This window comes from Euprymna scolopes, chromosome 39 (genome assembly GCF_053919585.1).
Source record: "Euprymna scolopes isolate OS-2025 chromosome 39, ASM5391958v1, whole genome shotgun sequence".
In the NCBI taxonomy this organism is placed as follows: Eukaryota; Metazoa; Mollusca; class Cephalopoda; order Sepiida; family Sepiolidae; genus Euprymna; species Euprymna scolopes.
Window position 1 is genome coordinate 61,209,158 of NC_136520.1, and position 15,775 is coordinate 61,224,932.

The 15,775-nt window shown below is 35.8% G+C and overlaps 1 protein-coding gene and 1 long non-coding RNA gene across 3 annotated transcripts in view; both read left to right on the top strand.

Annotated features, from left to right (window-relative positions):
- The window catches only part of LOC145263805 (ATP-dependent translocase ABCB1-like), a 218,656-nt gene that overhangs the window by 59,669 nt on the left and 143,212 nt on the right, over positions 1–15,775 (top strand). For both annotated transcript variants that reach the window (XM_080120869.1, XM_080120870.1), the window contains exon 3: positions 5,214–5,344. In XM_080120869.1, coding sequence (XP_079976995.1) covers positions 5,214–5,344 — 131 coding nt within the window. The remainder of the gene's footprint in view (positions 1–5,213; positions 5,345–15,775) is intronic.
- LOC145263801 (uncharacterized) lies at positions 11,866–14,920 on the top strand. Its single transcript, XR_013864600.1, has 2 exons — positions 11,866–13,498; positions 13,707–14,920. It is a non-coding gene; the product is annotated as an uncharacterized LOC145263801 (long non-coding RNA).

Here is a 15,775-nt window from a genome sequence, read left to right on the forward strand (position 1 = left end):
TCTGAAACTAAACATGGCTTACACTTCTAGAGTACTTCTTCTTTTATCTTAAACTGAACTCATTAATAAGGAAAAAAAAAATGAAATAAAACGGTAAGGTACATCTGAGATTGAACAGAGGATCATGCGATCTGCAATCGAACGCTCTACCAATGAGCAATATTTCCTGATGACAATAAATATTTTTATTTTTTTAAAAAGGAATGATTTGCTGATATTTTATTATTTTTCATAGCCGGTGTAACATAAAATATTCCCCTATCAAAGTTATTCCTTTTTTTATCTATAAGAGAGAAAAGCTATTTTTAAGATCGGATGTGTGGGAATTGAAATTTCTAGGCTAACTCGATTATTGCTCTTTAATTCTGGTAAGCAGAGAGTGACACAGCCACTGTATACTTTGATCTCTTTCTTGCTGGACCCTCAACCAGTCAACATGTGACGATAAAATGCTCTAGTTGGCATGGAAAACCAAACCAGCTCTCCTGACTAACCCGTCAGCCTATCATCAAATACTAAATATGCAAGTAACGTTACTCTCTTCCCAACGAACTCTTATTCTTACTATCACTATATTCATTTCCTAACATGTATTTTTATGTAAATGAATCTACATTCTTTCACTATCATATATCGGTATGTTTTGCCTCTTCATTATGCGACCTTTGCTTTTCAATCACTACCATTCATTAAATGACATGCAATATGGATTTTGTTCTGCTAGATCTACAACAGATGTGCTAACGGTTATATCTCATAGGATTAGTGAATCTCTCGACAAAGGCTTCCTTTCTAGGGCAATTGCTCTGGACATATCAAAGGCCTTCGATAAGGTATGGCATAGGGGCCTACTTCACAAGATTTCCAGCTACGGTATAACTGGAAATGTTTTCTCAATTATAAAATCATTTCTCTCTGATAGGCTCATAAGAGTAGTGGTTGATGGGCAGAAATCAGAGGCCCACAGTATTAATGCTGGAGTCCCTCAGGGGTGCATCCTGAGCCCAACTCTCTTCCTGATCTATATCAGGAACTTTCTTCCGTTTGCCTGTTTCCCACCTGACTACAACTTGGATGTCTTCAAGTCCAACATAAACAAATTCCTGACAAACTGTCCCCTTAAGTAAGACACTTTATCAAATCTCCATTACTAATGATTACTGCGATACTATCCCATTGATTACTGTACACCCAATAACCTATGCTCGAGTGGTGACCTCCATATAAAAAAAATACATGCATCCCAATTACCTGGGCAGGCTATCCTGTCCTCCACAGATGTTTTCGAATTTTGATACTTATTAGATTAATGTAAAGAAAAAGAAATGACTATAAAAAAGAGAAAGAGAATGATCACGTGAGAAACGAGATAACGTTCGAGATCTCGTGGGAGGCGTGGATGACATCACGGCTGTAGTAAACAGGAAATAAATGTTGTTGCTACAAAAACAAAAAAGAAAAAAACGAGTTGGAGTTATTTCCTATTTTTTTTGTTCTTGGTCACTTTTACAACTGAAACTGCCCACAACGTGTGTTGGTTCCCGGACAACGTTACAATACCATATGCGGCATGTAGAAAGAACTACAAAATCCTAACGTTGTCATCTTATAGAAGTGACTGATTTTGATATTCTCTAGAAACTTGCTCCTTTGGAGGAAGCCTATTCAACCCATCTAAGCTGAATGTCTTCAAGTCCAACATGAACAAATTCCTGATGGACCGCCCCCCTTAAGTAAGACGCTTTATCAAATCTCAACACTAACGTACTGTACACGCAATAACTCTTATCCTGGAGTGGCTTCCGGGCCTTGATAAGTGGTGACCACCTTGAAAAAAAAAAAAAAAGGAAAAGGATGTTGCTACATTCCTGAAGTAACGCTTTAAAAAAAAAATTTTTTTTTTAATCTTTTTACTATTGACTCAACTCCATTCAATTCAGCAAATTTTCCACAAAAGCAAACTTCAGGAAAGTGGTGGTGGTGGTGGGGGGGGGGGTAGGAATTTACATAGAAGAGGATACGATGGCCCAGCATTTTCTAACTTCACATTCTTGCGTCTCTGTTTACTCGCCTCTCCACGAGGGCAGAGTTAAACACAAGGGTTTTTAATGGGGCTGAAATCGAGCTCACCAAAAAAAAACGACACTCTGAATTGGATTAAAAAATAAAAATTGCCTCAGTCTAGAACGACCTCTTCACCGTTAAAAAGATTAAACGCAATGCCAGAACAGATACGTACTATTACATTTACTACATCTCCTGGAAGTCCATTCCAAGACCCGAAGATCATAATTGAGAAAGTAGGCTTTCTTTGACTCAATCGAAAATTGATGGTTGTAACTTAACAAGTAGCAACGGACTTACACACACACACACACACACACACACACACACACACACACACACACACACATATATATATATATATATATATATATATATATGACGGAGGAGAATTCAAAATTAAAAAAAAAAATAATTCATCATATAGTCAATAAAAAAAAGAGCGAACCTCTTTATGCCATTGCATTTCGAAACCTAATGCTTTTCATCGGAAGAGGATAAAAACAAGGTTTATATATACAAAAATTCTGGCATAAGGACATTAGCTTAAAAATCAAATAAAGATAAACTATATATGAAATAATAGGGAAGAAACACACACACATATTATTTATAAAAAATTTGATAAAAATAATATATATATATATATATATATATATATATATATATATAAAGTTGTTTAACTAATGAGTCCAAATGAGGACGAAACTCGAGTCTTGGACTTCCGGTTCGTTGACTTTCATGACTCTTGTGGGCTGCAGAATTGTTTGGTTGTGGAATTATATATATATATATATATATATATATATATATATATATATATATATATATATATATATATATATATACTAATGGAGGCAGCTTTGCCCAGGCGTAAAATACTTTAAATATGATATTACTAGCATGGGTATCCAGCGTTGCCTGGGTTGACATGAAGTATCGTTTGAAACACTCCTGTATACTAATCATTTTCATCCTGGGCAACGTTGATACCCCCACAACAAAAATACATGAACAGATGAAAACATGTAAATGTAATCGCCCAAAAAAGAAGAAGTATGTAATACCCTATCCACCAGATATTTCGTCAGAAGGGCTACAAAGAGAGGAAACTATTCCTCGGATATTGAGCACTGGAAAGACGTCCCCCCGCAAAGAAAAGATAATTAAAAATAAACTATTACAACTTTTGTTTCAATAAAAATAGCAGTGAATGCCCGTGCAATCGCAAAAAAAAGAAAAGAAAGATCTACCAAAAATTAATTCCAAAAAAATTAAATGACATTTTTGCCATTTTATATTTCTAATGTAATGCTCCCCTCCGCCAAAAAATTGAATTTGTCATATTTTGGGGTTCGTTCTGTTTATAAAATTGTTAGGTGAAAGGTCTCATAAATTAATTAAATTTATTGTTATTTTATATTTCAAATGTAATTCCCCCCCCACCACCACAAATAAACAAAAGAAAAATTGCATTTATCATGTTTTGCTCCCCCTCCTCTCGATCGCCAAACTTGAAAAATAGCCAGATATGACATGTCTGGTTGAACGCTTTGTGGCCAAAAAGTGGGTGCTCATTTTACGTTAAATTTATATAGAAAAGTGATCCCCACGCTTAAAATTGTAATTTCAAAAGTAAAAAAAAAAAAAAAACGTATTTGAGTGCCATCAGCTAGAATCAAAACCGCAGCATTCAAAGCTGGTGGCATTACCACTGTGCCAACGTGACACGCATATAAACTGATCAAAAATTAAAAATAAACTAAGATGAATATACAAAATTTATAAAAGAATTTTCAATTTTGTCCCGTTTTTAATCCCTAAAAGACTTTTAAAAGAACGGTCTGTAAAAAAAATCCAATCATTTGAAGCCCCCAAAGCCGCTCTTCGACTTTTAATTTTGGGGGAGATAGAGTTTGAAAATATGGAGACAGACAAACGTATAAAATTTTATATTATATATATGTGTGTGTGTGTGTGTTTTTCTCCTGTAAACTGAATAAGTTTACAAGAGAAAAAAAAATGTACATATTTATTTTAACGCATTTTTAAAAGTGTATATATAGACATCGAACAACCCAACCTTCATATATGTTTGTCCTTCCCGACATGGGTAGGATTCAAAAACTGTTCTCTTTTTCGTACGATCCATGACATTTTCTTTTCTTGCATTTTTACTTCAATATCCTCCAGATGTCCTCTGAAATAAGGATGAAACGTTGATTATTTTAATAATTTTATTCGGTTTTTCTATTTTTCTCAAAACATAACGTCAACCACCGCTGGTATTTTTATATTTTATATATATATATATATATATATATATATATATATATATATATATATATATATATATATATATATATATATATATATATATATAATTTAAAGGAGATTAGAACAATAGTCTAAAGAGCTGAGTGCATTTCAATGTAACAGTGAAATTACTAGTTTAATTAAAATACAGGAAAGAGAAAGTGCTCGTTGTAATTTAGATATATAATAAGCTCGATAGGTAAATATCCTAGAGCTAATTCAATATTAAGTAATGTGATTGATAATTTAAAATTTAAAAATCAAATTATAATTAAATTAAAAATCCGTTTCATAAGAAGGAACAACAACAAAATCAATTATCTGTACGATCGTTTCGGAAAACAATGCTTTTTATTTTGGTAGACATCAAGTTACGTACAATAAACTGTGTACGTAACTTGATGTCTACCACAATAAAAAGCATCGTTTTCCGAAACGATCGTACAGATAATTGATTTTGTTGTTGTTCCTTCTTATGAAACGGATTTTTAATTTAATTATAATTTGATTTTTAAATTTTAAATTATCAATCACATTACTTAATATATACATATATATATATATATATGTGTGTGTGTGTGTGTGTGTGTGTGTGTGTGTGTGTGTGTGTGTGTGTGTGTATTACTTTTAGGTGTACTTAACACATAAATAATTAAATCATCATTTAATTAATCCTGAAATCTTCTTTCGTATTGCTGGTTCGTATTCGTTTTTTTTTTTTTTTTTTTTTTTTTTCTTCAATGGGCACAGTCTTCTTGGGATAATTCATCTTTATTGACCTTGAAGCAGACATAATTAATCAAAAGTTTTTGTTTTTCCAATCTATTTTTCAGTGCTATTTTGCTTCCGAAGGAGATCGATTTCTAATGTTCCTGGCGAGTATCTGTGGCATTGCGGCCGGCGTTAGCTACCTTGCACATATGTTCATCCTTGGAGATGTTGTTAATACCTTCACCCGCGCAAGGTTTGCTCTTTTTTTTTTTTTTTTTTTACATTCAAGTTAAATTCTTACTCTTCATCACCGCTTGATTTACCCATAGATCGAATAAACTATAGCTTAGGACTGTATTAAAAATATTAGTTATTATTATAATTAGTTATTATTATAATTAGTTATTATTCTTGAACACTACTTTATAAAATACTATCAGTACATACCCGGCGTTTCCAGGTAAAAAAAACTTATTGCCAGGCGGAAGGTTTAGTCACAGACTATTTAAGATACACCAAATAGCCAAATATCTTAAGTTGTTACCTGAAGGCTGACCATATTTTTTTTGAAGAATAAAAAAGAGCCATTTTCATTTATGAAATTCAAACAGGGAAATAAAATCTGATAGCTTAAAGGGAAATAACTCATAGGTTAAATGAAAACTTCCGTTTTTAAACGAAGCTGATCTGTGTTATAATAATAATTAAAAATAAATTAAATTAAATGTAAATTAAATTAAAAAAATAAATCATCTTTATGTAATATTTCTGAATAGAATACTTAAGACAATTCTATTACTAATTTCCATTAAAAATTTAGAGCAAATTATTAACACAGATTTTCTTTAATGTACCTATTTACTATGCCTCCCCACGGGACAGAGTTAGACACCAGGGTCGTTTTTTAACGTGGAGAAAAGGTACAAAAATAGAAAAAATGTCTCAGTCGTGAAAGAGAACAAGAAATGGAAGTGCAGCATCTGCCGGAACAGATGGTATTTATTTGCTCCCCCACCGAGCAAATTAGGCACAAGGCCGATTTTTAATGTGAGGAGTGAAGGGAGGGGGAAGGGAAAAAGGGGACCAGCTCCCGAGAGGTGGGAAATGGGAGCTGGTTAATGGTCAGGCATGTGGGGTTGCCCCCACATCTGGTCTTTGCTAGTCCTAGCTAGTCATAGCTTGCAGCATCTGCCGGAACAGATGGTATTTATTTGCTCCCCCACCGAGCAAATTAGGCACAAGGCCGATTTTTAATGTGAGGAGTGAAGGGAGGGGGAAGGGAAAAAGGGGACCAGCTCCCGAGAGGTGGGAAATGGGAGCTGGTTAATGGTCAGGCATGTGGGGTTGCCCCCACATCTGGTCTTTGCTAGTCCTAGCTAGTCATAGCTTGCAGCATCTGCCGGAACAGATGGTATTTATTTGCTCCCCCACCGAGCAAATTAGGCACAAGGCCGATTTTTAATGTGAGGAGTGAAGGGAGGGGGAAGGGAAAAAGGGGACCAGCTCCCGAGAGGTGGGAAATGGGAGCTGGTTAATGGTCAGGCATGTGGGGTTGCCCCCACATCTGGTCTTTGCTAGTCATAGCTAGTCATAGCTTGCAGCATCTGCCGGAACAGATGGTGTTTATTTGCTCCCCCACTGAGCAAATTAGGCACAAGGCCGTTTTTAATGTGAGGTAAAAACCAGCTCCCCTAAAAGGGGTCACTCTGGTTACCAAAAATAATAATTGTCCCAGTATAGAGGGTTTCCCCTCCATTGACTGGTACAAATTATCTTAAGTGCAGTATCTGCCGGAACAGATACTACACTTTGATCTTGACCAAAAGGCCAATGTTTTCTTAAGATTTTCTTTAATGTAATATGCAAATGAAATAAATTCTTGAATGGTGATTCCTTTTGAATAAAAGTACATATAGAAATAATGCAGGAATAAAAGTATGTAAGTGTCAGTTTTCAGTATTAAAATTTATTTGCGAAACAGTGTATTTTTGGTATATATATCTACCAAATTATGAACACACAGGCAGGGCTTAAGTTAAAGAAAAAAAAACTTTCCGCGCATGCGCATTGTTTATCTTCTATATATATAAAAGCCAAACGTCTGTGTGTATGTATGTATGTTTGTTTGTAACGCTAAAACTTTTGAAAGACGGAACCAAACTTGACAAATTTGGTATCATATCGAAGCCCCATCACCCGGATGACAAATATCGAAATTTCACGTCAAACGGACCACTAGAAGTTGGTCAACTGATCAGTTATCTTCGAGGGGGGCCCCAAAAAAACCTGTCATTATCTATATATATAAAAGACAAATGTTTGTTTGTAACACTAAAACTTGAGATGAAAGATTCCTCTCCCCTAAGAATAAAACATATGTTCAATATCTGCTTTTGTTTTTTCATTGTTTATACGGTCCCGAGCAACGCCGGGTAGCCCTGCTAGTATCCTCTAAAGCTTAAAATCATGGCCGACCATTGTAGGTCATAGTGTATTACATTGGTAAAACCGATGTCTTAATATCAGGGAAACTATCTGTCGGCGTCAGTTTTAAATGTGACTAGACTACCCGTGACCCGTTGGGTCAGTATTTTATATTAGCTATGGAATTCATGTATGAGCGTGACACTTGTGACGTAAAGAAAATAGTTGTTTGTGGCATAACAGAAACATTTCTATGAAAGTATGTTAAAATGAAAAAAGAATATAGATAGATTTCTATGAGCCATTCTGTTTATAACTGTTTATTTTTTAAAAATAAAATAAAACTTACAGCCATTGAATTATAACAAGTAGTAGTAATTGACCAATTTTATTCAACACTAGACTACCCGTGACCCGTTGGGTCAGTATGTTATATTAGCTATGGAATTAATCTATGAGCGTGACACGTGTGACATAAAAAAATAGTTTTTTGTAACATAACAGAAACATTTCTATGAAAGTATATTAAAATGAAAAAGAATATAGATAGATTTCTATGAGTCGTTTTCTGTTTATAATTGTTTATTTTTGAAAAAAAAAAACTTTAAGTCATTGAATATAAGTGGTTTGCCATACTTATAGGTAAATGTGCACTGAACAGATACCATAATACTATAAATTAAATTCAAATTTTGATATATCTTTTAATTTAAACGTTAAAAAAAAACAATTGGGACGCTGGAAAAGTACACAGTAAAACAATACGTTTTAATATCGCGTTGATTATTTGTTTATGTACGCATGCGCAACCGGAAGTCGTAAACCGGATGTTGGGTTACAGCACCCGTTACAAGGTCATTTAAATTTTATAATTATATATATATTAAATGGCGTCTCATAGTAGACAACTACGTTGCATTAATGACACGTAGTTACATCAATTGTAGTAGAGATGATTTAATCCTTATTCATCGATCGTAATAGATGATGGTAACAACAGCAGACAATCTTTATTTCTTTTTCATTATAATGTCTCCTGCCTTGCAATAAAATATTTGTTTACTATGATTCACCCCAAACAAGGAATATTGTCATTTGGAACGTAAAGAGTTACTATTTTGGATATATATACAGGGACTCTATGTACAGAGTTGAGCAACGAGATGTCTGTTCACATTACATTTAACTTTCTACATGTCAGGAAGCAGGAGACCTGAAGTAAATTCCAAAGTATAGCAGCCCAAAGGAAGAAACTATTAGGCTAGAAGGCTTTTCAGCATCAAGAGACCTCAACAGTGAATTACATATATCCCTCAGTGAGGATAGAATAGGATCTTAACCCCCCCCCCAAAAAAAAAACACGTCTGTCCCGGTCGACAGATAAGAGCTATAAGAAAAATTGAACTAGCTTATTTGACACGTCTTATCCGAGGCTTCTTATGACGACAATTTTCTTTAAAATTTTTAACTTAAGCTCTAGTGGGAATTTCTGTCTTTCTACATTGCTAGTATGAGGTGCCTTCAATAAGTTTCTAGACTTTTTTTTGTTGTATGACCAATTTTCTTGCTAGTACGCACATGAAACTCTAGTCCCCTTCGAAGTAATCTCCTCCGGCTGCAATGCATTTATTGTACCGTTCCAACAACTTCTGAAAGGCTCTATAAGTGCCCTCTGCTGTGACGTGTCAATGGCCCTAGTCACAGCTGCTTTCATCTCCTAAATTGTTTCATAAGAACAGCCTCTAAGGTTTTCCTTGAGCTTAGGGAATAACCAAAAGTCACAGGGAGCAAGGTCTGGACTATAGGGATGGTGAGGAACTTGGCTATGACAACATCTTTCTTTCTGATTTTCTCTTAGCACTCTTGGGACACACTTTATGCAAATCTTCTGCATCTTCAGTTCCTCATAAAAAATTATGTGACAGTTCCCACACTGACATCAAACTGTGCACTTAGTGTCTCTATAGATGCACGACGGTCCTTATTCATGATTTTTTTTTCAACTGTGGTGTTCTTTATTCCTTATTTCTTCCACGTCTCTCATCATTCCTCACACACTCCCTGCTTTCCTTGAATCTCTTATGCCACTCAAAAACTGATGCTCGATTCATGCAAAATCTGTTCAAAAGCAGTCTGAAGCATACTCTATGTTTCTGTGGCATTTTTTCCAACTTAAACCGAATTTTATTGCATATCGTTCTTCTAAATATCTTCACATACAGATTGCATTTTTTTAAATTCGCCAGCTGTTACAATCAGATTTTAGTAGAGTGTATTCCAATTCCTTCTGTAGCTGTTTATTTGAACCTGTAATCATAATAATTGATCAGTCATCTTATAAGATGTATAGCAATAACATACTGAATTTTCAAAAATCTACGACAATTTTTAATGCCTGTGCAAAAAACTTATTGAAGCCACCTCGTACATCTTACACAATATTAGTACAATAATGAAATTAACTGTTTTTTTTTTTTTATAAAACGAACAAGTACTAAGAAGATCTTACAATACTTACTAGATTGTTAAATTATTCTGTTCAACTTTATACAATTTGTTTGTAAACTTTTTCTATCCTTAATACGTGTTTGTTTTTCACTATTATGGTACTCGGGTAACAACTGTTACGGTGTCGCCTTCAGCAGGTTTGTTTTGACATCTGAAACATTCTGCACAAACGCCGCGAGTCATCTATATATATAAAAGCGAAAATGTGTGTATGTATGTATGTATGTATGTATGTATGTATGCGTGTTCGCTTTTTGTGTATGTCTACAAAAGGCTTTTTTAGCCGTGATTCTCGGTTGGCTCGCTCCTTCTTAAAACTTTTTATATGCTGTCTAAATAATAATATCTACGACTAAGGAACTTAGGTCGCAGCTATCTTTTAATTTACCCGACTTTTACAAGCTATTTTCCAGATAGTTTTTGATCGCCGCGTAGCGGGGAAAACAGAAACCGGCTTCCAGCGCAAAACTAGGTCAAACATCACGCGACTTAACGTTCTCGCACCTGTTAATTTCGCTTTATAAACGTCAACTTAACACACGTATCAATTCATCTATTCCTGTGGTCGAGATGGTTAGGTCGCAGGTTTTTTTTTTTTCATTTCCTTTCCACCTCCGTGTGAAAGGTTCGGGGTTCAAGCCTACCTATCTACTAAAACTTTTTTTTATTCTTTTACACCTCCAAACACCCAGCCAACGTTTTATCTTTTTTTAAACAGGGTTGTTTTGATCTACCCTCCAACACACACATACCTCCAAACACCTGGGAAACGCCGGGTACCCCCCGCTAGTTTATTATATAAAGGGCAGTTGTCTGTTTTTCACTTGTTTCATTTTCTTTCAGTCGAAGTCCTCAAAAATCAAGAGGGCCCCCCCTAACTGTGGCTAACCCTTGAATTCTATATGAGATAGACATTCGAAAAGTCCATTAAAGTTCTCGTTTACCTTTCAAACACTGAGTAAAGTTGAGAACGTAGTTTTATTCTCTCTAATTGACCATTTAAATATGTTATACTATATCTTTCTGTGGTCCATTGGTCTTAGTGGATTTCAAGATGAGATGACATCTAGTCTGGTGGCGTATCACGCCATGTGCTCTTACTTAAGGTAACATCACTTGGAGAAAGTGCACTATTGTTCGTAATAGACATTGTACAGCATAATTACATTGCCACACCGGTTCCCATTGGATCACCGAAGTTAAACAACGTTGAACCTGGTCACTACTAAATGGGTGACTATTTGGGACTTCCAGGTGATGGATGTGCTCTCCGCTTATCTCGGCATTGTTTTTAGTCATCCTTGCCTTACAATTACATGCGCAGCTGCGCCTACAGGAGTTATCCTTTGTCTTTCAAGACTAAACAGAGGCATCGAAGCCAATGTAGGTTAACAATATCGAGGAGGTCTTATTTGTGCCGCGAATACCATGTGATTTTGGATATTTAGTCAGGGTTTACTTGTAGAAAAATCTATCTTCGTGCCAGGTTGTTCAGAAAAAAACTCTGTAAGAAACTTAGACAATCGAAGATAGTGTCTAGTAGGCATACAAGTTTTTCCTGTGTGTAGGTGTGTTTGTATGCTTAGCTAAAAGTAAAAAAAAAACTATAAAACAAATACACACAAAGTTGGTTTATTTTTGATCGGCGTTGCCCAGTATAATTAATATCTAAAATTTAAAACTAATTACTAATTATTTCAGGGTCATCTGAACCAGGTTTCGTCGGGAGTGGTGATGTCAGTTTCTCAGCCATTTCCAATGTTAGTTATTATATAAAGAAGAGGTGAATGGCTTGCATAATTACTATTTTTAATGCATCAAAAAAAGAGAGAGGAATGGTTTGGGCGGAGGTAAAAAAATGTAGGAAGAGGAAAATGATTAAGAAAGAAATCATAGGACGACCAGGGAGAGATTCAACACATTTACATGCGCATCCAGATTACGAGCAGAGAGAGAGAGAGAGAGAGAGAGAGAGAGAGAGAGAGAGAGAGAGAGAGAGAGAGAGAGAGAGAGAGAGAGAGATGGGAATATCGTGTGATAGATAGATAGATAGATAGATAGATAGAGTGAGAGAGAGGTGGTGGGGAAGAGTTTGTGTGTGTGAGATAGAGAGAGAGAGAGCAAGAGAGAGGGGGCGGGGAAGAGTGTGTGAGAGATAGATAGAGAGTAAGAGATAGGGGCGGGGAAGAGTGTGCGACAGATAGAGAGAGAGAGAGAGAGTAAGAGAGAGGGGTCGGGAAGAGTGTGTAAGATAGAGAGAGAGAAAGAGTAAGAGAGAGAGGAGGCGGGAAAGCGTGTGTGAGAGATAGAGAGAGAGATAGGAGGCGGGGAAGAGTGAGTGAGAGAGAGTGAAAGAGAGAGAGAGAGAGGGGGGGGAATACCGTGTGATAGATAGATAGAGAGTGAGTGAGTGAGAGAGAGGTGGTGAGGAAGAGTTTGTGTGTGAGATAGAGAGAGAGAGAGAGTTAAAGAGAGGGGGCGGGGAAGAGTGTGCAAGAGAGAGAAAGAGAGAGAGAGCAAGCAAGAGAGAGGAGGCGGGGAAGAGTGTGTGAGAGATAGAGAGTAAGATATAGGGGGAAGAGTGTGCGACAGATAGAGAGAGGGGGCGGGGAAGAGTGTGTCACAGATAGAGAGAGAGAGAGTAAGAAAGAGGGGGCGGGAAGAGTGTGTGAGATAGAGAGAGAGAGGAGGCAGGGAAGAGTGAGTGAGAGAGGGTGAAAGAGAGAGAGAGAGGGGGGGGCGATGAAGAGTGGTGTGAGAGATAGAGATTATTGACTTGTTCAGTTAATTGCAAATTACGGTTAATTAAAACAATTAAAATTTTAATCAAACATAAGGTATATATTTTAGCACGTATCTTGTTATTACGACAAAACAAAAACTTCGTAAGAAAGACGTTAACTCACACATTCTCTGATTATCTCGGGTGTTGACGGGATAGTAATACGAAACATTTTCTTTTTTTTTTTTTTACAATCCCCAGCATTTGCCTACTATCGCGGAAACTAAATTTACTAACCAAAGACGCTTTATTCATAAAGAACTTTTACTTTCTTTGATCTGATATATCATGTCTGTTTTTCTTATGTTTGTTTCTAAATACAATATAAATATGAGACATCCGTTTGGGTTCTCAGTGGTTGGATGACAGTACTCCTTCTTTGAGACGAAGTAGGTACATACCAGTACATTCCATAGTCGAATTTCACTGTGGTTTGCTTGGTCTGTGTTAGTTAATAGACTTTCTTGTGTGCGGGGCCTATGCTCAGCTGGCAGAGTGCTTACCTCACATGCCTTTTCACTCGGCTCGGGTTTCGAATCCCGATGAATCAACTGGTGAGCTCAAATGAGGGCGAAACTCGATTCTTGGACTTCCGGTTTGTTGGCTTTCATGGTTCGTTTGGGCTGCGACGTTTCTTGACTGTGGAAATAATTATATCATCTCTCGTATTCTGAAAATTCTGACGTATATGCGGTGGTGGTGGGAAAGAGTTTGTGTGTGAGATAGAGAGAGAGAGAGTTAAAGAGAGGGGGCGGGGAAGAGTGTGCAAGAGAGAGAAAGAGAGAGAAAGAGAGAGAGAGAGCAAGCAAGAGAGAGGAGGCGGGGAAGAGTGTGTGAGAGATAGAGAGTAAGAGATAGGGGGGAAGAGTGTGCGACAGATAGAGAGAGGGGGCGGGGTTAGGGTTAGGGTTTAGGGTTTAGGGTTAGGGTTAGGGTTAGTATGTAAAAAGGCCATTCCTTACTAGTTTATTTCTGTGTTGCATTCAAAATTCTAAATTGAAACGGATACCGAGAAAAGGTGATTTTTTTTCTAAAAAAAAAAAATTAATTTGAAAACAAAATTTCATTTTAAAAACTTTAAATGCAGTTACAGATGTAAAGGAAACTTAATGATAAATAAAAACAAATAAAGTTGGATTTTTTTCCTCCACTTCTGCATATATATGCATGTATGTATGCATGCGCATGTGTGTGCGTGTGTGTTTGTGTAATGTCTATAACAAGAATACTCGGGATAGTTTTGAGAGGATAAAATTCTAAATGCATACACCTTCCAAAATATTATTTTATCTCAAAAAAATTCTCAAGTCCACATAAACAAATATAAAAAGGAACAATTAAGGAAATAAAAACACATTTATTTTAGGTGAAAAAAAAAGAGGTAATTCACAAGTGGAAGGGTTAAGATGAATAATAAGATAAAAGGGATAGGTAATTCTAAAAATTAAAGGAGTGGGTAATTAAAATTAAAATAACAGGTAATTAAAAAGTGAAAAGGGCGGGTAATTAAAAAGTGAAAAGGATGGGTAATTAATAAAATTAAATGCACGGGTAATTAAAATGTGAAAGTATGAGTGATTTATAAAGTGAAGGGAGGGTAATTAAAAATAAAAGAGTGGGGAATTAATAAAGTGAAATGGGCAGGTAATTAAGAAGTAAAAGGATGGGCAATTTATAAAGTAAAATGAGCTGTTAATTAAAAAAATGAAAGGATGGGAAATTAATAAAATGCAATGGTCGGGTAATTAAAATGTAAAAGGATGGGCAATTTATGAAGTGAATAGTAATTAATAGGTAATTAAATATGAATAGTAAAGATTGGGTAATTAAAAAATGAAAGGGTGCGTAATTAATAATATGAAAGAGGTGGGTAATTAAAATATAAAATAGGCAATTAAAAGGTGAAAGGGTAGGTAACTAAAATAGAAAAGTGTGGGTAATTAATAAATTTAAAGAGGCAGGTGATTAAAAATGTGAAAGGCTGGGTAATTAATAAAGTGAAAGAGGCAGGTAATTAAATTTGAAAGAATGGGTAATTAAAATGTGAAAGGATAGGTAATTAATAAAATGACATGGGCAGGTAATTCAAATGTGGAAGAGTGGGCAATTTAAAAATGAAAAGCAATTGGCATTTAAAAAGTTAAAGGGTGAGTAATTAGAAATGTAAACGGAGCAGGCAATTTAAAATGTAAAACTGTAAACAAGTAATTAAAACAAATCAAAATACTGATAATCGAAGAATGGGTAGGTAATTAAAAAAGACGAACGGAGCAGGCAATTCAAAAGGTGACACAGTAGTTAACTCATATCAATTTAGTTATTGCGGACTATTATTCTCATCTTTATTGGTTGTTGTTTCACGACGTTTCGGTCAACTAATTCTCTGGCCTCCGTCAGGTGGTAATCGCGACGGATAGGAACTTCGAATCTCCTAATTGCATTCTCAGCAATCACTGCCATCTGGAGTTGTTGTTGTCTCACCACGTTTTGGCAAAGTAAGCCTCTGGCCGGCTTTGGATAGGATTGAAACCGCTATCTTCAGACAATGCTCATCTGGAACCACAGAGATTCAACGTCTCTATTAACTGCGCCACGGTCTCCGAAGTTCCTATCCATCGCGGTTACCACATGATGAAAGCCAGATAATTAGTTGGCCGAAACGTTGTGAAACAACAACTAATAAAGATGAGAATAATAGTCCGCAATAAATAAATTAATATAAATAATACTCATTGCAATAATGAATTCCAATTAAAATAATATATAGTTAACTCATGTTTTTTTTTTTAATATATATACTGGCATTTCAGCCCGGCGTTGCCCGGGTGTTTGGATGTGTATGTTGAGCAAAAAATAAAAAATAAAATAAAAGTGGTAGTAGGAAGGCAGGCTCGAACCCGTACTGCAAAGAAGGAAAAGAACGGGGTAAAACCTAACGTTTATGCTGTTACGATCACCGCCAAACCGGAA